This window comes from Mya arenaria, chromosome 3 (genome assembly GCF_026914265.1).
Source record: "Mya arenaria isolate MELC-2E11 chromosome 3, ASM2691426v1".
Lineage (NCBI taxonomy): Eukaryota > Metazoa > Mollusca > Bivalvia > Myida > Myidae > Mya > Mya arenaria.
Window position 1 is genome coordinate 17,067,667 of NC_069124.1, and position 24,073 is coordinate 17,091,739.

The 24,073-nt window shown below is 34.2% G+C and overlaps 1 protein-coding gene across 3 annotated transcripts; it reads right to left on the minus strand.

Moving 5' to 3' along the window:
• Positions 1-827: 827 nt before the first annotated feature.
• Positions 828-22,688, minus strand: LOC128227730 (uncharacterized). Of its 3 annotated transcripts, none has more exons than XM_052938529.1 (4): positions 22,601-22,688; positions 11,659-12,113; positions 11,266-11,383; positions 828-9,120 (listed from the first exon to the last, which is right to left on the minus strand). In XM_052938529.1, the coding sequence occupies exons 2-4, from the start codon at positions 12,101-12,103 to the stop codon at positions 8,709-8,711; spliced, it is 975 nt and encodes a 324-aa protein (XP_052794489.1). In that variant the 5' UTR covers positions 12,104-12,113; positions 22,601-22,688; the 3' UTR covers positions 828-8,708. The 3 variants fall into 3 exon arrangements, with proteins under 3 accessions (XP_052794489.1, XP_052794490.1, XP_052794488.1); XM_052938530.1 differs by lacking the exon at positions 22,601-22,688 and adding an exon at positions 22,409-22,522; XM_052938528.1 differs by lacking the exon at positions 22,601-22,688 and adding an exon at positions 22,048-22,174.
• Positions 22,689-24,073: the final 1,385 nt, after the last annotated feature.

The window sequence follows — 24,073 nt, forward strand, 5'->3', positions numbered from 1 at the left end:
CCCCAACGTATAGCTATGTAAGAACTGTACAAGTAAATCTTACAGCATTTTGATAAATTACCCTTAAGTGTGACCTTAAACTTAAACCATCTGATATAGATCTTGTAACGGACATGCCGGATTCTTATGGTGAACACTATGAAACAAGTTATCTACAAATTCACAAACGCATGAAAACAAACTGAACAAGACAAATTCAAAGCAGTTTTGACCAATGATCTATAAGTGTGGCCTTTACCTTTGACATACAGAGCACCTTCTTGCACGCGACACACCTTCTTGTCATGGTGAACATTTATTCCAAGTTGTTTTAAAATCACCCTATGCATGGCCAGGTTACTACCAGGACAAGCCAAACAACAAGGAACAATGACCTTAGGTTTTACCTCGACTTTTGACCTACAGACATGGGTCTTTTCAGTTTTGGACGTGACCAGGTGGAGCAAAGACTCCTATTCGCATCATTTTAATTACGTTGGAGGTCACTTCTAATTATATGATACTCCGGTGAGCGATTTAGTGCCTTGTATGACACTTTAGTTGTATCCATTCCTAATTAATGTTCAGGATAACATAAAGTCGTGGGCTTCTCCTTCCAACTCTTTTGTCAATCAGACTTCTCAGAAGTCACTGCTTCATAAGTGCACTAGAACTATGGGTAGTGGACATCATATGTTATGAAACCATTTATCTTTAGAATAAATTCACAGAAACACGTGGCTTAAGTTTTAAACTACCAAGTTGGTAGAAATATCAAGATATAAGATAAGGTTGTTTGTCCTCTACACAAAATGTAGTGGGCCTTAAACGATATAAGAGTACACAAAGACATTTAAACTTTATTTCACCATTCTGAAAGCCAAAAAATTGTCGCTTAGTAACATATATTAACTGCTTTACATAATAACAGAAAGTACAGTACCATTACATATTGAATACATTGCAAGAAGACACAGGCCCTGATTTCTCAAAACTTCTTAAGTTTCACAGGCTTAAGTAGCTTATTTGGTTTACTTAATATTCTTACTTAAACCAGATTTTGATGAATAAAACTTAGTTGTTTATAATTATCAGACAGCTTCTTTCAATATACAGTCATATCAGTTAAAAAAGCAGCAAACATTTTACAAATTATAGAAGAAAAAAATAGTGAGCTAGTTTAACTGTGTTATACCAGACTTAAGTAGATTCAAGAAATCAGCCCCTGGGCTCCATTTTCCTTAGCTGATTATAAAGACTTTCTTTTGTGTTCTCTGGAGCAAACTTTCTATTCACCTCAATGCTTACACAATAAAAACCTGTCCTAGAGAATTTGTAAAGCTTCTTATTGAGTATATAACGTTATGAGATTTTACCACATTCAGTTCTTATTTCATAATTGCACTGATATTGCAGTATTCATGATAGAGTGTGAAGTTATTTCATATCAGAAAGCTATGTTTCATTAAAAGACCAACAAACACTTTATAACAAAATTTACAACAGTTGGAACAATTTATACAGAACAGAAAAAAAACAAAACATGAATTACCTAATTTATATACTAATTGCAACAAAATAGATTTAAAATAGAACTAGTATGGAGCCATACCAATTTGATTCAATGTCTATCATCGGGTCCCAACTCCCAACCAGCTCAGGGATGAAGGAAAATATTTTCCTAATTTCAACCAGTATAACTTATGACAATAGTTCATAAGCAATAGTTTCCGAAGAGCGGAGAAGAAAATAACCCCTCACAACCCCCCCCCCCCCCAACATTTGTTTTGCAAAGACAGACAATATCCACCAATAATTTTAAACGATCTTTTAATTTGTGTCTCAGTTTAATAAATTGCAATAAAATACACTTTCAACAAAATAAATTATGTGGTAAGTAATCTTCGAAATTAGAAAGAATAAGTGAATATCTTATCATTAGATATAAGGGATTTTTCCCCACCTGTGCAAAAATTGGTAGAGGGGATGGGGAGAATTTTTGTATGTATCCTGATTAAAATTATCTGCTGGATTATGCTCAACATTAAATCAGCTTAGTATGGCTATATATTAATCATTAATCTCATATATATAAACATATACAGGGTTAGTAGGAGACCCGATACATACCAAGCAAAGGAAACCATATTTGGGTTCAAGCCCTGTATATCCCATATCAGTTCACCTACTAACCCATTAACATTGCGATATTAATCATTAATCTCAATATGATATTCCTATGGCTTTATATTAATCATTAATCAGAACACAGTATTTCCTTTAGCTTAATATCAATCATTAATCTGAACATGATATTTCCTATGGCTTTATATCAATAATTAATCAAAACAAAGTATTTCCTATGGCTTTATATCCATCATTAATCAGAACACAGTATTTCCTATGACTTTACATTAATCAGAACACAGTATTTCCTATGGCTGTATATCAATCATTAATCAGAACACAGTATTTCCTATGGCTGTATATCAATCATTAATCAGAACACAGTTTTTCCTATGGCTCTATATCAATCATAAATCAGGACACAGTATTTCCTATGTCTCTATATCAATCATTAATCAGGACACAGTATTTCCTATGGCTTTACATTAATCATTAATCAGGACACAGTTTTTCTAATGGCTTTATATAATTCATTAATCAGAACATAGTATTTCCTATGGCTGTATATCAATCATTAATCAGGACACAGTTTTTCTAATGGCTTTATATTAATCATTTATCAGAACACAGTATTTCCCATGGCAATATATTAATCATTAATCAGAACACAGTATTTCCTATGGCTTTATATTAATCATTAATCAGAACACAGTATTTCCTATGGCTCTATATCAATGAATAATCAGAACACAGTATTTTCTATGGCTCTATATCAATCATTAATCAGAACACAGTATTTCCTATGGCTCTATATCAATCATTAATCAGAACACAGTATTTCCTATGGCTCTATATTAATCATTAATCAGAACACAGTATTTCCTATGGCTCTATATCAATCATTTGTTGCAACATGATATTTCAATCTGGCATTTAAAAACTAGTAAGAAATTATACAATAATAAAGCTCCTACAAATCTCAGCATTACTAATATGAGTATATTGATTCTAACAAACAGATTAAAAAAATGTAATAAAGCATTTGTTTTTTTGTATCGCAAATGAGGTCAGCTTAAGCCACAAAAAATATGACAATAATTGATATGATGATCATACCAACACAAGTTTGGAATAATACAAAAACAACACAAAATAGACATAAATAAACAGATCAAAATGTTCAGTAAAAACAGAGGATTTCTTATAATAAAAAAGGGATATAAAACAAGTATATACATACACAGACAGGGACATAGTTTGACATAGAAAATACTGAGATGTATAAGACAGCACTGGCCCATCTCAGTTTGTGTCCATTCTTTCACCAAGTAGTTTTTATTTTTATTTTGATAGCTTTAAAGCGGTGTGTATAATATTACCTTAACATTAAGTCAGTCAAGCAGTGAATATCATTATAAGATAAGCAAATAAATTGGAATGAAAATTAAAATAAATTTTCAATATAAGAGCATTACTGCATTCGTGGTTTAAAAAAACAACATGGGACAAAAACTTTTTTTCTTCGACCAACAGATGAGCTAATAAACACACAAGAGACAAAAAAAGTGAATCTGAATTACAATAAAATTAATCACAGCATTTATAATAAAAATTAAGGTATAGGAACAGGTCAGGAAGAATTCTTATGAACATTTCTGATGTATAAATATGCTAGAGCATTAATATGGAATGATATTAAATTCCTAACAGCTTCACAACCAATAGCTAAAATCGCTATAGTCTGCCAAACAATATGCCCCCTATGACCACTTTGTTAGAAACATGTGGAGAATTGAATTAATGTGATTTTTAAGATTTTAATTCCATTAATTATGAATGGTTGCACAAGGCTTTTGTGAATGTTAAGCCAACATTTCAAACAAACTTTTATTAAGCTGTTGACCAAGTTGTTAACGTTGACTTTTAACATCAAAAGGAATAGGAGCAATCTTATAGTTAATGGCAACATACCAGAGAAGTTCCATGGTTCTAGGTAAAACTGTTGTGGAATTATAGTGCAGGCAAGTTTTTACAAGACTTTTGGCAGTTACTTTTGACTTCCTGACATCAACAAAGAATAGGGGTCATCTACTGGCCAAGGGCAACCTCTGTAGTCTGAATTTTCACAGTCCTCTAATGGTCAAGGGCACCTGCTTTCAAGTTATTGTGCACACCAAGTTTCATAAGACTTTTGACGGTGACCTTTAACCTACTGACCTAAAAAAAACCAAAAGGGGTCATCTATGGGTTAAGGGCAACCTAGAAATGAAGATCCATTGTCCTACATTTGTAGGTCAAACCAATCTTGATTTTACTGTGCAGAGGAAACTTGGTCCATCTGCTGACAGAACTACTGAGGAATTATCAGACAATCTGACCATCACCAACCTTTTAAAAGAGGGCATTAAAAGGAATATACTTCAAAAGCACACATATCAGTGAATTATTTTCATCCTTCCAAATTGAGAATTTGGAAAAATGCAAAAATCATGCTAAAAACGAAAATATAATAGCAAATATACTTGTTTTTACTTTTTTATGCATACATTATGTAAAAGAGCTAGTCTTATCAAGAATTTGTTTATTAAAAAAAAAATTGCTTTTTAATTCGTTCAAAGGATCTGTATTCAATCAATTGTGAAAATATCATCAATTTTTGGGGAAAATTATCAGTTCTTTAGGGGAAACAGCCTTTAGAAAGCTGCACATTGCACTGAAAAAAATCACTGCATATATATGAGCTTAAATTTGAAACTTCAGCCACTGCATTTAGCATTTAATAAGGCATGCATATAACAGAAGACCAGATATGGTCTCACAATATATAATGTGTATGAGGTGATCGAGTATTTTTTACATTCGTTTGGGTTAGTTTAAGCGAACAAATGTGCTTAGATTTAAGCTGGAATGGAATTTAAGTTTAAAGAAATAAAAAAAAGCCTCAAATATTTATATCTCAGTATGAAATAAACTTTCATCAATTAAAATAATCTAAGATAAAAATGAGATTCTACTATAACTTAATGAAAATGAGGAAAAAGTGAAATATGAAATAAAAACAAAAAATACATGTTGTATAAACCATAACATGCACTTACTAAGATCACAGTTCATTTAAAAGGAACTTTCAAATTGTATACAGTGTAGACATTGACAAATGCATTATATAGCATAAAATTGGACAAAAATATTATTAAAGCCACGAAAAAAAAAACTGAAAATTCACGAAAATGTGACAGTAAATGCTTCCACTTGTTCAAAAGCATTATCAATGCTATTTGAAATTGCCTGGTGTAGTAAATGCTTCCACTTGTTCAAAAGCATTATCAATGCTATTTGAAATTGCCTGGTGTAAGATTTCAATTTACTTATCTCTGTTCGGATGAATATCTGCCAGCTGCTGTTTGATGCTTATAAATATAATTTAATAAATATATATAAGCAAAAAAAGGGGTTGACGCTAACAAATTTTCAAGGGATTCCGATGGGACACCACCAGATGAAATCAAGTGTCCATTGCTCAAGTCAGGTGACCCTTCGAAAAATTTAACTTAGTTCTTTGTGTTAGTACCAGCTATAATATGTCTGTTTTACAAAGAATTTCACATGGCGCATGTAGATGTAGAAGGGCTCTTAAACTATTCTGTTTAGTCTCTAAGAACTTTATACATAAAGCTGGTTTAGACAACTTTATAATTTTCTTGGAACAAGTCAATTTTTGGTGAAAATGCATATATAAGGCTGCTGACAAAAAAATTAGATTGCAGATTTTTATATATATTTAAGTTCAAAAACTGTTCTTTTAAGCATTTTTCATAAATCGTTAGTTAAGGTTTAAGCCATAAAACATTAATTTTTACGTAAAGAGTGCTTTAAAGCTGCACTCTCACAGATATACCATTTTTACAACTTTTTAATTTTTTGTCTTGGAAAGAGCAAATTTTTGCGTAAATATCTGCAAACCAATGATATAAGATTGCTGACAAAAAATCAGATCCCAGATTTTCATACTTCCGTTCGAAAATTAATGTTTTATGGCTTAATAACGGTTTAAGGAAAATGCATAACACATCAATTTTTGAACTTAAATTCTGTGATCTAATTTTTTGTCAGCAGTTGTATTTGACTTATTAACATGTATTTTCGCAAAAATTGGCTTGTTTCCAGACAAAAAATAAAAAAGTTGTCAAAACGGTAAATCTGTGACAGTGCAGCTTTAAGCATTAAAAAAATAATCACAAAATGCGTAGAAATTTAATCACATGGATGAAATACTATAGATAAGTATGCAGCAGGGTTTTATTGCTCGCATGTAACAGCAATTTCATGATTATTTTGCATGCTTGAGAGGTTAAAATCCATAAATTTCAAATGAATAGGATGCATTTCAATTTAATCTATGAGAAATTAGATACCGGGAATTGTCAAGCAAAACCATTTGTGTGCACTTAAAGCGACTTTATAACATCCAGTGCTAAATAATCAGCAAATTTAATCATTTTTACAATTGTTAATAAAGCTTGAATTTAAGAGGTAACTTTCTGTCAACAAATGATGGTGTCCGGACAAGACACCTCACTTACAGGATTCAGAGTTCCTTAATGAAATGTGGTGTCCTTGTTTGTGTTTGGCGCTAAAAGTAACTCAATTTAAACAATTATCAAAAAAATGAAATCTGTTATAAAATTAAAAAAAATAAGTAAAATATAATGTAAAAGTAAATACATGTGAAAATACTGATTAAATGTTATAAAGATCTAAAGCTACATTAAACATAATGACATAATGTCAGATACACAGGGGCATATTAAACAAAAGAGATATCATTGCTAGCAATACCTTAAACACATAAAAAAACTAGAGATTGCTTTTTTGAAAAAGCGCATGTCTCCCCCATTGTGTGGTCGTAGGTGAGAAATAATCAATGATGGACATGAAATTTGTACTTCCTCCCTACCAAGTTTGGTGAACCTAGGTCAAACCATTCTCAAGATATTGAGCGGAAATGTTTTTTACATTGGGGGTCGCCGCGACCTTGACCTTTGACCTAGTGACCCCAAAAACAATAGGGATCTTCTACACCTCATGACCAACCTCCCTACCAAGTTTGGTGAACCTAGGTCAAACCGTTCTCAAGATTTTGAGCAGAAATGTTTTTTATATTGGGGGTCGCCGCGACCTTGACCTTTGACCTAGTGACCCCAAAAACAATAGGGATCCTCTACACCTCACGACCAACCTCCCTACCAAGTTTGGTGAACCTAGGTCAAACCGTTCTCAAGATTTTGAGCAGAAATGTTTTTTATATTGGGGGTCGCCGCGACCTTGACCTTTGACCTAGTGACCCCAAAAACAATAGGGATCCTCTACACCTCACGACCAACCTCCCTACCAAGTTTGGTGATCCTAGGTCATGCGGTTTTCCAGTTATCGATCGGAAACGAACAAAGCATTCTCCTGATATTGCACGGAAATATTTTTTTACATTAGAGGTCACAGCGACGTTGACCTTTGACCTTGTGACCCCCCAAAATATAGGAGTTTTCTAAACCTCACGATCAACCTCCCTACCAAGTTTGGTGAACCTAGGTCAAACCATTCTCAAGATATTGAGCGGAAATGTTTTTTACATTGGGGGTCGCCGCGACCTTGACCTTTGACCTAGTGACCCCAAAAACAATAGGGATCTTCTACACCTCATGACCAACCTCCCTACCAAGTTTGGTGAACCTAGGTCAAACCGTTCTCAAGATATTGAGCGGAAATGTTTTTTACATTGGGGGTCGCCGCGACCTTGACCTTTGACCTAGTGACCCCAAAAACAATAGGGATCTTCTACACCTCATGACCAACCTCCCTACCAAGTTTGGTGAACCTAGGTCAAACCGTTCTCAAGATTTTGAGCAGAAATGTTTTTTATATTAGGGGTCGCCGCGACCTTGACCTTTGACCTAGTGACCCCAAAAACAATAGGGATCCTCTACACCTCACGACCAACCTCCCTACCAAGTTTGGTGATCCTAGGTCATGCGGTTTTCCAGTTATCGATCGGAAACGAAGTGTGACGTACGGACTGACGGACTGACGGACTACCAGACGGACAGGGCAAAAACAATATGTCTCCCCCAGAGAGGGGGAGACATAATAATACTGATATAAACATTAAATCTTGTTTTAAAACACTAGCATTAGTTTTTGAGATAACACATATAACAAGTGGATTTCATGTGAAAAATGGGACATTTTTAATTTTGAGCTAGAGGCTTAAAAATATTTTTTTTAAATAATATTGTAAAATAATAATTCACATTTTTCAAGTTTACTTGAAGTCTCACTGTTTGATTGGCCATTGTATTTTCGTTTTAGTATATAAAGCATTGATTACTGTAGACATATTTCGCCACAAGTATGTTTATGATAACCAACAATAGTAATCCATTCTCTTCAACAAATCTACATTATCATACCAAGTATCACTTCTCCTAAAAGACTTCCCACTTCTCCCTAATTCGACTGGAGGGAGAAGTCAATTATCCCAAAAATTTCAACTTGTTGAGAGCCCTGGGAAAAGTGACTTCTCCCTCCAGTCAAATAAGGGAGATCTATTGCAGATCTCTTCGCCTCCAACTTTCCCAGATGAACCTGTACTGGTATGTGGGACGATGTGTCCGTGACAGCAGCTCCTGGATGCGGCAGTACCGCTCTATCGGTTCCTTTATACCCCCTATGGTACTATGGGTCGCCCACTGAATATTCTTTAAATGGCTGACCAAGTTTGTTTCCAATAATGTCTCGAGGGCTTCAAATTCACAGCCTTCACAGTTCATCGTGAGCAGATCAATATCGAACACACCAACGCCAATCTTCATCATGAATTCGGTGGCGTTTGTGATATACAACGGTGTTTTTCCCCCTTGACCGGCAAACTTGCTGGTGGCGCAGGCATTGTTGCCGTCAATGTTGACAAACACTACTTCATTTTTAACGCCCAATCCAAGGTTAACCACTGTTACCCTGGAGTGAAGAAAAAAAATCATGATTTAGAAAAGACAGTCTAAAAATAAGGCAACAATTAAAAAAGTTTGTTTGGCATAACCCCACCCACATCTTGAGGGATGGGGGAGTATGACAGGGTTTTTTTTTTACTTCCTTTCCCCTAACTTATATTATAAAAAAATAAAAATATAATAATGATCACCAAAATAGATCTCACTATACTTTGTCTTATCCTCAATGATAAGATGCCCCCATACTGAAGTAATGTATCATTCCATACAGAGGCTGGATTTATAATGTGAAATTTCCTCAGGCTTTCAATTTGGAATTAAATTTTGTATTTTGCATTTAAGTTTTAACCTTAAAGGGCCAACAGGACTATATAAACCTCCAGGTGGCGCTGGGGCAAGCTTTTGTATAATTTTATGCATGTTTCACATCAGGGACACTTTTTCCAAATTTATGCAATGCTTACAAAAAGTTTAGACATGAAACTTTGCAGGCATGTAGAATGAAGGTTAAACAAATAAAAAATCCTTAATTTGTTTTTGAAACATTACTAGAAACATGACTTTTAGAAAAAAATCCAACTGTCAGATTGAAAATTTAAATTTGCCGGGGGAGTGGCTAATTGGTGTTCTGGGGGTTATGAACTCTCTGTTGTAAACATTACCATGTGCTGGTGTTTACATCCCTAGCAGCTTGTAGCAGACGACATGCCTCACTATCAAATACTGAAGTAACAAAAGTGAACAAACCTTGATTAGTTTTTATTCCACCTGCATATCCCAAAATTATTGATAGATATTATCAGCTTCATATGCTACATTTTAGTCTAATTGTTTTCTTTGATATTAACACTTTTTTCCTTTTGAAGCGTTACGTAATTAATAAGTCTGGTGAATCTTTCCCAGGTTTAAATATGTAACATTGTTTGCATATTTGTTGTTTTAAAAAAATAATTATGAACATCATTGCTTAAATGTTAGTTGCTCCTTCGCTTTTCTATCAAAAACTTTGTCATCATTACAAATGTTTATATCCCAGCTACGTGAAGTGAATATCTCCTATTGTTCTTCAGTCATGTAAACTATATATAATTATATATATCTCTTTGTCCTGATTATTCTGTTCCATATTTTGAGTCTTCTTATTCTGCCCAAAGTTATTATTTTAAAGGAAGGCAGTACCTAGTTCCATGTCTTGCAAATGTTCATGTATAACTGATTGTTTGAGTTCCCTCCTTTTTGACTCAAAATGTGCATTTGATTTCCAGTTATCAATACACAAACCAGATTCCAGCCAGTGACATTTAATTACCAATTAAAGGTGTCAACACTATCTGAATTGTTTCCTTGCTGAACTTGTTTACAATAAGGTAAATTTGTACTAGGGTTGTGGATGCATTCAATAAAGCATTATTATTGTATGTTGACAAAATAATTAGTTTTGGATTCCAGACTGAGAATAAACCTTGCTATTTTGGACTGGAATGAGAATGTTGATTCTAAAACATTTGAGAGGGATGTCCCATACAGAAAAAAAGATTTAGTCTAAATAACAAAATGCCAGTCAGGAACAAGAAAACGATCATTTCAAAGAAAACATCTGTTAAAGATGGCTCGGTCATCTTTATTTCATATAGAAGATAGTAGTGTGGGGGAAAACATTGTCTGCTCTGATCAGCCCTGTTTGTTTACATTTCTCTTGTGTGTGCTAAAAATAGAACACTGAGTTTAACAGACAGGTACATAGCTGAGGGAATTTACAATAAGCCACTCCCCATTTACTCGCTGCCGAGGCAGCGAATGTTGCCCCTTTAAAATACTTCAGCAATATAAGTGAGACTCTGTTAACACAATTTTACCAATTTTGATGACAAAAAGGAACTTGTAATGCAAGCAGTATTACAGATATATATATAACAAAATCAAATTAATGTATTGTTGTGCCATATATAATTTATGATCAGCATAATGGCAAAAGAATAATGCTTCTATTTAGCAATTTTGGTCAGATTTTCTACTCTTTTCTCTTCATAAAAAGGAGAATTTTGTCACAAAAATAGGGAAAATACATGTGTTTACTTTTAAATGTGGGAAATGGGTCTGAAATTCTGCACTTAAATCTAAGGCAATCCTGCAAACATTGGGCTAGGCGTACCTTGAGTTATTTGCAAACTTGTTGCGTAGTATATTGGCATACTCCTCTAGCGGCTCCAGGATAATATAGCGTGGGTTGTACAGGCGTGCAAACTCTGTCGCATCGTTGCCTTGGTTACCTGCAGAAATCCAAAGTGAATTATTAACTTGAAAATTGTTTTAGGAATTTAGTTTTCTCCCCATTGAACATTCAATGTGTGAATACAATGGGATATCATAAATTATGTCACAACAGCTTATAAAAGTGTATCACTGAAACCATGATTTTGCTCTTTTGCATAAAATTTAAAAACACGTAAAATTTACTTATTTTTATAACTCAAAACACAAGATGACAATTTCAAAAATCCTACTGTTGCAAATTGATAAAGTTATAGACAAAACATAAACTTACCACCAACCTCCATGAGCACGGCACCCTCCTTCCCAAGATAACTGTGATGTGTGCGCCGTATGTGCTCAGCCTTGCCCCAGAACTTCGACCCATTCTTCGCACGATCAGAAGGTCCATTCTTCACACAGCGATCATACCTCTCTTTTTCCACCTTTGTAAATGTTGTGTCTCTCAACGCAAAATGACTGTACCGTACTGGGCCATATTTCTCGTTTACTGCTGCTTTAAACATCTCCGAAACATTAGAAAACTTGAGAGCGCTACTGTCTATAATAGGCGCACTGTTGTCTCTAATGTCAGCATGTTTTACCACATAGTCAGATTTGTCGTGCTGGACCACGGCTTCTTTGTTCGGCCATGACAGGGTTCGAGCAAGGAGGACAACACAGACAACACACGCACCAAGGCCGAGGATCACTTTCGGAGGAATCTTCATTGAACTCATTCCGATGAAACTAAAATCAGAAATTTAAATAGAATACATCATACATGATATGAAAAAATAACATGTAAAGAACACTGTACATGAATAAATCACAAGCCATACATTGATGCCTTTTCAATGCAGTTTGAAAATGTAAAAGGGATACATTTATTATTTTTGTTGAACACATGCTACATGTACCCTGGAAATTTGACGAAATTTTTTAACATACTAGTGTATTAAAATTTTAATTATATAAATATGATATCTAAAGCAAAACATCATCTAAAAGTTGAATTATCATATTACATCCTTATCTTATTATTTCTATTACAGATGTTAAAACAAGTATGACATAACTAACAAGGTGAACACACACATATATATGTATATAAATTTATAAACAAAAAGGGAAGTGAAAAAATAAAGGAAATATACAAAGTTTATTAGTTTTTACTGTTTTAAACGTATGTGGTCTAGATAAAATTTCAGGTCAATTGCTTAAGCAGTTCTGAAGATACGGCATTTTCAATTTAAAGGAAATCACAATGATTGGCTATTTTAGGGTGACATGCAATTTTTATTTTATTTCAATTACTTGCAGTCTAACAGACATATTTATTTCTACAACTATTTTTGTACATTTTACTTTAATGTAATCACCGATTTATGTTATAAAACCATTCATCTTAACAATGCTTTACTTATTTGACTTTTTTTTTAATAAAATGCCCATGTGAAGCCAAACTCTCTAATTTCACCATTATCACAGACTTGCAATTTATATATCTTTAAAAAGCTCAGAATACAATTTTATTTTTAGGTAATTATAGACAGCAGTTTGAAAAAATATCCTAACAGTTTCTTAAAACTGTTTGCCAATCCGTCACCTGTACCCTTATGTTAACCTAATTTTCCCCAACAGTTAAAATACAAAATGATGATTTATGATAGAAATAAAAAGATAAACTCGTGAAATTTTGAACACTTAAGTAAATGTTTTATGACATGACATTGTTTAAACTGAGAATGATGACTTTTTAAAGTGACACTCTTATTCTAAATCAATATAGACTCATGTATAACAAACATAGATTTTGATTGATAAACCTTGTACGAAATAATGCATTTATAGAAATTAATAATTACTGATAACAAAACTGAAACATTGTATTTAATAGCTGAAAACGCAAAAATATTAAATGATTGGTGAGTGCTAAAAGCTTTACTGTGATCTACTATCATCTCATAAGGTAGAAATACCATGTTTTTCTGCACCTTTCTTTCAAATTAAATTCAGTTTCCTTCATAAGAACCACTGTTTTCGACATTTATTCAACCATTTTGGTATATCAAAACAAGTGAATGAATTGTGGTAAATCCTATTTGGGAGTGAGAGTGCATCTTTAATGTTAAAATTAAAACTAAAGATTTTTACTTTTAATTTTGTGTTGTCTATTCAACAGCATTTTTGTAATACTTGTAAGAAGACGACTATTAATATATAAAAAAATCATACACATGGATTCATCTACATCCCGTACAACCCCTAACATAACAAACTGTTACACTTTTCTATAAAGCTTTTGTTTTTGCATGTAATTAGCAGCATGAATATGAATTATTCTAGCCTTTTTCCCTTGAATTGGACGTGTCATCTAATAGAAAATGCAAATAAAATAATGTTTGCAAGAACTTTCTTTTTTTCTAAAATGTCACGCTTTATTTACTTATTTGCCTTTTACATGTAAATTGACAGTCATTCAGAATAATGTATTGCCTTGTATTCACTGTTTACTTAATGCTTTAGGGGTAATTATTTCCGACTGCAATAGAAACGTGTCAGTGAAGATCGAAGCCTATTTCAAAAAGAAAATTTGCTCGCAATGAGAGCCATCGCTGTAGATACCTGACGTAAAGATATTTCTTCTGTATTTTGCATGACAATGTTGGCCCAAAGATTTTTATTCACCGTACAAACCAACCAATGATATAAATACTTTATTTAGATGGTTATTGAATGGGATTACATGTAGATTTAACAAAATTAATTCCAAAGTTCATTCCTTTTGCGGAAACATCAAGAGTTGTGGTTTATTGTATAAATACTTCTGTTAAAGAATTTAGGTTCCTTGTGTTTATACTAGTGATGTAAAATGTATTTCCAATTGTTTGATTGCTATTTTACATCATTCTACTTCATCAAACAAGAGGCCCAAAAGGGCCTATGCTCTACTGGCATGGCTCTTGTGGTCATTTTCAATCCAGAGCATGTACGTTTGAGTAATAGGCAACAAATATATAGTTCACTTTTAGTGTTTGGGTTAGCTGAAAACGCTGCACGTTCAACATCTGAGGACAGGAAGTGTTGTAAGCAGATTAGTTGCAGGAACTTTTTTAATATGTGCCAAGTAAAGGTAATCTGAGGGTAAAAAAATATTTGCTTTCAAAACTGTACTCATCGTCAAAATTTCATTTCTGTAGCTTTAGAAATAAAAAGTCGGTCAAAGGTCAAAGTCAAGGACATCTGAGGACAACATTAATGCTTGTTTGCAAAACTGTTCACATGGTCAAATTTTCATTACTGTAGCTTTAAAAATTTATAAGTAAGTCAAAAGGGTTGGGGCCAGCTTTTGCCCAAGGGGCATTATTTCAAATGTTTTCAATTGCATCATATGATTCTCCACAACAAATATCAAAGGTATGGGCCTTGGGGTTTGAAACAAGAAGATTTTGAAAATATATCTTAAATAAGTCTCTAGGAAAATTGTGACACCCAGGGCAGTGCCAGTTTTGACCCAAGGGGCATAATTTGAACAACCATGGTAGTGGACCACTAAATAAATCCTTGTTCAAAATAGCAAGGATTTGCATAGTGGTTTCAGACAAAACGGTTTTTAATATTTCCCAATTTAAGGGGGATGGGGGAGTCTGTCCCTTACAAATAAAAGAGAACTCTTCCCTGGGCCTCCGCCAACGTCGCTGTGGTCGTTTGCATTTGCCGCACTGGTCCCTCGCGGGACAATCTCCGTGGGGGGGGGGGTGTTAGTAATGACCCCAGGGGCATAATTTGAACAAACCTTCACAAGCAATTGTGACTTTACATGTAAACTTGGCTAAAAATAGACTTTGCTCATGTAGACTTGGCTAAAAATAGACTTAGCTTAAAATAGCATTTTTTATACTTTCAAGACCCATAATCCAGGCATGCATGGGCAGATCTGGCTGGTTTTCAAAAGGAACCAAGTTCTAATGGATATCTAAATACTGTACAAGATTCATCGAGATACAATCAAAACTGAAGACTGTATCATGTTCACAAGCAATTGTTTACAGACAAACTGATTTTTTAATACTTTCAAGGCCCATAATCGAGGCATGCATGGTCGGATCTGGCTGGTTTTCGAAAGATACCGAGCTCTAATGGATATCTAAATACTGTACAAGTTTCATTGAGATACAATCAAAAATGAAGACTGTATCGTGTTCACAAGCTAGTGTTTACACAAAAGCATTTTTTTTACACTATCAAGGGCCATAATCTAGGCATGCATGGGTGGATCTGGCTGGTTTTCGAAAGGAACCGAGCTCTAATGGATATCTAAATACTGTACAAGTTTCATCGAGATACAATCAAAACTGAAGACTGTATCAAGTTCACAAGCTAGTGTTTACACAATAGCATTTATTTATACTATCAAGGGCCATAATCTAGGCATGCATGGGCAGATCTGGCTGGTTTTCGAAAGGAACCGAGCTCTAATGGATATCTAGATACTGTACAAGTTTCATCGAGATACAATCAAAACTGAAGACTGTATCATGTTCACAAGCAATTGTTTACAGACGCACATACTACGTACACATTACCATCGCATAAGCTCTTCTGGCCTTTGGCCAGTAGAGCTAAAAAACAAAACCATCGTACAGAATTATTTACTGTTACTTAGCGAGGAATATTTGAATTTTCATTGCCACAATTGCATTTCTCTTTGAATGTATCAGCCAGATGTCTGGTATATAATAGATTGGTGAACTCCACATGATATCAAAACTTATCAGCAAAGGTGAGGTACTCGTAAGGGACCACTTTTACGCCCGTACAAAATATTTGGTACCACTATCGATTGTCGATAATTGTTTCATTACTAACTGCTAGTTCTGTAGTGATCTCAAGTTGCATATATATATATATCTGGCTGCTCTGTGCTGGACAATTTTACGCCCGTACAAAATATTTGGTACCACTATCGATTGTCAATAATTGTTTCATTACTAACTGCTAATTCTGTAGTGATCTCAAGTTGCATATATATATATATATATATATATATATATATATATATATATATATATATATATATATATATATATATATATATATATATAACTGGCTGCTCTGTGCTGGACAATTTAAATTTTGCCAATGTTTTCTTTGGTACATGTGAGGATCCCAGATGGTGCTTCTATATTCCATTACTGGTTGGACGAGTGTGTCTTGAAGCTAAGGTCTGTTGTTGTTCTAGGGCACTGATATGTGTTCCTGGATATGAAAGCTCTGGTGTTGTTAGCTTTCTTGTCTGTGATATTTATATGTTGATTCCAGTTTAGGGTTCTATGTTGGTTCTGTCCCAAATATAACTGATTCAACTGATTCTAGTGTGTGATCATGGATGTTATAAGGCATAACCACGATCTGCTTCCCACTGTTGTAGTTTGTCAAGATCATTCTGAATGGCTCAGGCATACTTTGCTGTTTTAACCTTCCTATAGGTAACTGGACAATTCGGCACCAAACGAATTCGGCATAGTCAATTTGGCACCAACACATTCGGCACCCCGTCAACTCGGCACCATAAAGCATAGTCAATTCGGCACAAAATTCAAATTATCTTTAACTCAACTGTTCTCACTTGCATTCGTTATATGGATCGTTTATTTCAATTAATGGTTTAATCTACCTTTCAAAAAACATTCGATCATCCAATATGAGTATCATGTATCGTTTTTTTTTGTAATAACAGATTGCCAAAGATTATGAACATTCTTATTTTAATAGCATACGCATACATTTGTTTATTGGGGGATATTTTGCTTCTTATTTTTTTAACTATAATTAACGTTTGTAAAACGCGTGGGTAAGTCATGATTACAAGACACGTTCATTGTCAAAAATTTAATTCAAAATTTAAAGGCAATTCATAAATTATCATAATAGTCATTTGCAAATACAATTTTTAGTTAATAATTGAATATACATGAAAGTTTGCAAAGATTGGATCTTGAGCTGATCTTCCCTCGAGGCGTAAGTTTCTTAGTGAAGCTAAAACGTAACACCAAATGGGTCTGAAATGAATGGGTAAAAACATGAAACAATGTTAAGCCTATTTTCGATTTTTAGAGAATAAGAACAGATGTCAGCGAACATTTGGCTGTTTAAAATCTAGGAGGTATACTTAAATGCTTTATTTTGTAGTATTCGAAATGAATGCATATTTTCTTATTTTAAAACAAATTATTTAATATATAACTTTTGTCTTGTGACAATTATAATGTACTTTGATTTTTGTTAGTACACAAAGAGTGATACTCTGCTGTGCATTTTCAAATGGGTCGATACATTGCCCCAATTGACTTAAGAAAGGCTGAAGCTGTATTTGTCGTTCAACAGTCTCGGCCTCACGCTGCAGCAATGGCACAAGAACATAAATTACTGCGACCCGCTTTACTGTGCCATCCTTGTTTATATTGGTATAAAACTATTTTAAAACAAAATTTATTGCACGCGATCGGTAGTTTGTTTTATCTTTAACTTTAATGCTATGTTATGGCACTACAATTGTTCATTATAGTTGCACATAATGTTAAGTCGATGCAGCTGAACAATAATGCTACTAGAATATAATGCTTTATTTAACAAGTTGGGATTTAGATTTTTGCTCACCTTCGCAGTCATTGTTTGTCCGGACAGACTGACGATAGCAAGCTACTCACGCACAGTCCAGTAAGAGTTGGCCATCCACTGGTCGTCTATGTATTCACAGATAATCTCCAATTTTGGGGGTTATTGCCTTTTTCCGAAGACAACAGAACGCGCTCTCTATGCGTTATTGTCGGCATTTATACATGATTCCCTTTCCGGAGTATTTTCTTCGCATGGCCCGCACACAAACGAACATGTCTCAGCTCCATCTGTAGTTAAAACAGATAAAACATAATTATTTTTATGTATTTCTATATAGTATAACATATGTGTATGCAGAAAAGAAAACACATGAATAACAAGTACGTAAACTAAAACAATCACTTATTATACTAACAAAATACGCGCTGGAAGTTTTTATGCAACAATATAATAATTAAAAAAAAAGTTTCATTTAACATATAAAAAGAAAGATTTTACCTTCAAAGCACTGTTCATGTTTTGTTTTTTTCCACATGATATACAAGTCCATTCCTTTTGCCTAGGCCTCACAAGACGGCGACACTTTATGCACAAATCGTCGATCGTTGTTAAATCCAATACAGATTATCAACAACTAATCGGAACGTTTAACAGTTAAATAGAAAAATTCTACTACTATAAATGAAAATCAGTGTGACTGAATATATACGCACAGTAATATAATTCAGAAAATTGCCACGCCACCCCCCTGTACTCAATTAAACCACATGGTTATCAATAAACAATGATATGTTAAAGATTATTATTAATTTTCACACCAGGGGTTGAACGGATAGGGTTAATTAACGAGACACATGCCGACACACTATGACATGTGTTTCTACAGATAATAATCTCATCACACAACAAATAACTCTGTAATAAATTTAAAGTCGTCTGTTTATTTTCATTATGTTTTTAGTAGTTCATAAAGATATTCGATTTAAGTATTCTATGCATATGGAATAAGAAAGCAATCTGTCAATAAAACGATTTGAGTTTAAATAATAATTATATTCCTTTCCGTGTAAATGAATTTACGTTTAAATTCAGTATAACAAAAAACCCAGGATTTAAATGCTTTTCAAAATTGTACCAGTTCTTAAAATTTAGAAAACGGTACGGTATATCAATGAAAATGAATACAGAAATAAGAATTGAAAACAAAATAAACAAGAGGCACATCAGTGCCTGTGCTCCACTGGCCAAAAGGTTCAAGCAAAGACAACCTAACGAACATTTTCGTCAAGTTTCATAGAAATACAATCATCAATTTTTGAGGAGAAGTTATTTAAAAAATTTTTTTTACTTTAATAGCTCTGGCTGCCATGTTGTGCAGTGGACCGAAATGATTATGGCAATTTGAGTAAAGGAGCACCAAACAAACATTTCTGTCAAGTTTTATCGAAAAAAGGTCATCGGTTTCGACGACAAGTCGTATAAAGTTTTTTTTATTTTTTAGCTCTGGCAGCCATGGTGTGCAGTGGACTGGAACCATTTAACAAATTTTGGTTAATTACCACCCAAGGAACATTTCTGTCAAGTTTCATCAAAATCTGATCATCGGTTTCTGAGGAGAAGTCGTTTAAAGGTTTTTCTATTTTTACCTCTGGGGGCCATCTTGTGCAGTGGACCGAAACCATTGAAGCAAATTTGATAAAGGACCATCCAAGGAACATTTCTGTTAAGTTTCATCAAAATCTGATCATCGGTTTCTGAGAAGATGTTCTTTAAAGGTTTTTCTATTTTTTTGCCCTGGCAGCCATGTTGTGCAGCGGACCGGAACCATTTGTGCAATTTTGGTTAAGGACCACCCAAGGAACAATTCTGTCAAGTTTCATCAAAATCTGCCTATCCGTTTCAGAGGAGATGTCGTTTAAAGATTATGCTATTTTTAGCTGTGGCGGCCATATTGTGCAATGGACCAGAACCATTTGAGCAATTTTAATAAAGGACCACCCAAGGAACATTACTGTCAAGTTTCATCAAAATCTGCCGAACCGTTTCAGAGATGTCGTTTAAAGATTTTGCTATTTTTAGCTCTGGCGGCCATATTGTGCAATGGACCAGAACCATTTGAGCAATTTTGGTAAAGGACCACCAAAGGAACATTCCTGTGAAGTTTTGTCAAAATCCGCTTATCAGTTTCAGAGGAGATGTCGTTTAAAGTAAAAGTTTACGCACGCACGCACGCACGCACGCACGCACGCACGCACGCATGCACGCACTCACGACGGACAATCTGTGACGACATAAGCTCCATGGCCTTCGGCCAGTGGAGCTAAAAATAAAGTTGCTCTATAAATATTTCAGGGAATAATTATTTTTCTTGAAAAACATTTAAACCCTTAATGCTTAAATACATGAGCAAAAAATAAAATAAAACGGTGCCGAATTATCTTGGTATCCAGGTGGATGGTGCCGAATTGGCGGTGCCAAATTAACTTAGTGCCGAAAACGTATGCATGCCGAATTCGTTTGGTGCCGAATTGTCCGGAAACCTTCCTATACAGCACATCCGTAAAGTGCCGTACTGTAGATTGACTGGAAATTAAGTCTGGTAGGTCGTTGATGAACAGTTGAAAGTGCAATAGACCATATATGAAACCCTAAGATACTCCAGATAAAACAGGAGCTGTACTAGATGTTGAACCCTCAAGGATGACCTGCTATGTTCTGAATCTCAAGAAATCCTCGATCCATTGGCGAGAGGTGCTTTGTATGCCGTAGTAATCTAGTTTACGTAGAAGTGGATGCTCTATAAGTCTGCCGGTTAGTGAGATTAATGGGACTGGTCTATAATTTGCAGGTTTGTTATTTTCCCCCTTTTTAAAAAAGCTAACAACATTGGCCGTTTTCCAATTCTCTTGATCAGTGAGGTAAACAAAGCAGGCTGCAAATGATGAACATCAATGAACAAGAGCCGTCGTAAGACAGCAGGCTCGACTACCCTGCTTTGACTTAGAATGAATACAATAACGATGTAATATTACCAAGTTTGGTCTCTTTATGTCAAACCTAACTAAAATTATTTGATACATAAGGTGACTTTGATGCTGCCCTCCCACCAGCCCGCCCGAACAATGACACAAGCCATTCAAATAACTTGATTTCCCATTATGAAAATGTGGTTAAGAATATACAAATATTCAAAAGAAATTTTAAAAAAATTCAAGGGCCATAATTTGTATTTAGGGTTAAAATGGAGTTATGTTTCTTGTTGTAAGATGGTCGTTAATAATTTTGAATTTTATTAAGTGCATTGAATGAACGGTATAGAAGTTTTTTTTATTAAAATCACAACTTGCCCTTAACTTTTACTTGCCTAAACCTTTAACCTAAGTCAATCAGGGGCCATAACTTGTATTAAGGATACGGAGTTATAACCTCATTGGGTGATGGTCCTGAACAATTGTGTGAAGTATTAAGTCAATTGAATGAAGGGTATAGAAGTTATTAATAAATATCCCAATCTGCCCTAAAACTTTAACCTAAGTTTCGTAGTCAATCAGGGACCATAATCTGTGTAAATAATAATATAGGGTTATCTAACCTCATCATGTGATGGCCCTGAACAACTGTGTGAAGTATTAAGTCAATTGAATGAAGGGTATTGGACTTATAAGTGAAAATCCCAACTTGCCCTAAAACTTTAACCGGACGCCGACGCCGATGCTGGGGCGAGTTGTATAGCCCACCTAATAGGCACCTATTCTTCGAATAGTCGAGCTAAAAACTTATAGACATAAACACGGACAACTACCTCCACAAAAGTGACTAATGCACTATAGCCCACTAGTCCACCTAAATGGCCGTGAACGAGTCTTTTGACGATTTTTTTTACTGTGGCAGACTTGTGACGTCCACCATCCCAGCAAAAAGTAGCGAACGGTCCTTGCGCAGAGAATTCTCGCGGCCACAATTTTAAAATTTACAAAAATATTATTGGCTACAATTAAACACATATTTTTTTGTCATTATGCCAAAAAACATGTTCAGATATATATCATAAAACACTTACATATGTGTCGATTGTTTATCAAATATCCCGATATCTGTAAATCTAGGACAAATCCGACAGGTTGTGTACATGTATAAAAGGGTATTCGTGACTTAGAATATATTTATGTGAAAATAACGACTCTAATGATAAATTCAATCCAGTTTAGATCACTGTCAGGTATATAGCAATTTTGTCATTATTATTCATCATCGATGCATAACATTACTATACATATATATATATATATATATATTCTTACGCCCGGTGTTAAATGGTACAGTAGAGAGTTGTAGCATTACAGGGATACAATGTCAAAATAATAAAAAAATTATCCCTGATCGCTCATTATTGTAGCTATATAGCCCACCACAGAACGTACCAGTATGTAAAAAGAAACTAAAGATGTAAAGATGCAGAATTTCTAGATTTTTTTTCCAATATTAAACACAAAATCGATCCTCTACTTGTCGTTCAATCGAACGAATGTTAAATAGAATTATTGCGGTACCAGGGTAACAAATAAAACAACGTTACTGTCGTATTTTTCAGACAAATAATAGAACTTTGTTACCAGGTCTTTGTCAGATGCAAGCGTCGAGACAAGAAGCAGTCTGGTCTGAATCATTCAGCCGCTCTGATAAAAGGTCAATGACGTCAAAGTCATATGCAAGCGTCTATAGAAGGTGTGCTTGACAGGTCATAGTACTATGGCACGCCGTTTGCACTATAATTCATAAAACCTTTTACGTCACAAGTTTTGCTCTGATAATGGAAAATGATTGGAAAATGATGGAAAATGATTGTGGAAAAAACGCCGCGAGAAACTATTATATCAACAAAAATCACAATTTATTTTGATAACCTTGATTATAACGCACATGTTTATTCCCCGGAAAATAACCCGAAAACCCGTAAGACTCGGTAAAACCCGGAAAAGTTATAGAGCATTTTTAAGTGTTGTTTATCATACTGTTAAGACAACTCTTAGCAATAATTCTACGTTTCCTTATGAATGTGAATTAGGTTGATTTTAAGCATTTACATGGTGTGTAATATTACATTGAAAACTACTAGTTAGGCGATTTTTCCTAAATTTCAATTCTTTGGAAACGATTCTAGATTGAAATGATAATTTCTCATTAAACTATAAAGATATGTTTTCAAACGCTGTCATATTGCACTTTATGAACCACATATTACTGATAGGTATTACACATGAATGAATTAAGATTGCTATTAAAGAAAAATATTACTTTGAATATCAATAATTAATATACGAAATATGACCAAACCCATCGTAAATATGAAACAGGATTGAAAATGTAAAGAGTAACCCTTTAAGAAACAAAATAGTATGGGGGTTTTAAACTGTAAGTGGACATTATTTATTTATTTCAAATAATTGATCATAAACTGCTTAGGAAAAGTTTGATTGCATTTTCTCGTCCTTGAACGGGTTGAAATGCTATGCACTAAAATATAGTATTACTGTGTTAGCGTTTTACAAATTATATGATATTAAACAAAGTTGAACAATGACGTAATGCTATTTCAAGGCACATAATATTCACGTGAAACACTGTAAAATAAATCTTTAATTTCCATTATATTCTCGATCGTTACAGAAACGCAATGTATATGTAAAATGCATAATATTAGAATACAATATTGACAGATGATACAATTTGATGACATGATTTTGTTAATTCATCATGTTTTATGACACTTACCGGTAGCACTTGTCGCCACATGTCAAGTGGTAGATGGCACCCAATAATGGTTTCTTGTGTATTTATCATAATTTGATATATTGCCATATCCGTTGTATACCTTGTTTAAGCATAGCCGTTGTAACTTGATGTAACTGCAATATCAAATTTAAGACTAGAGAAATGAAACCATATCCAATACTCAGAGCTGTGGGACCTCCCTAGATGTCATTCATCGCAGGTTTCGCGGCATTTTGGGTAAAAAATTACTCCTTTGACGAATATCCCATCAACCGATGGGGGTAAAACTCCCCTTTTGGCTTCAAAATTCTGTT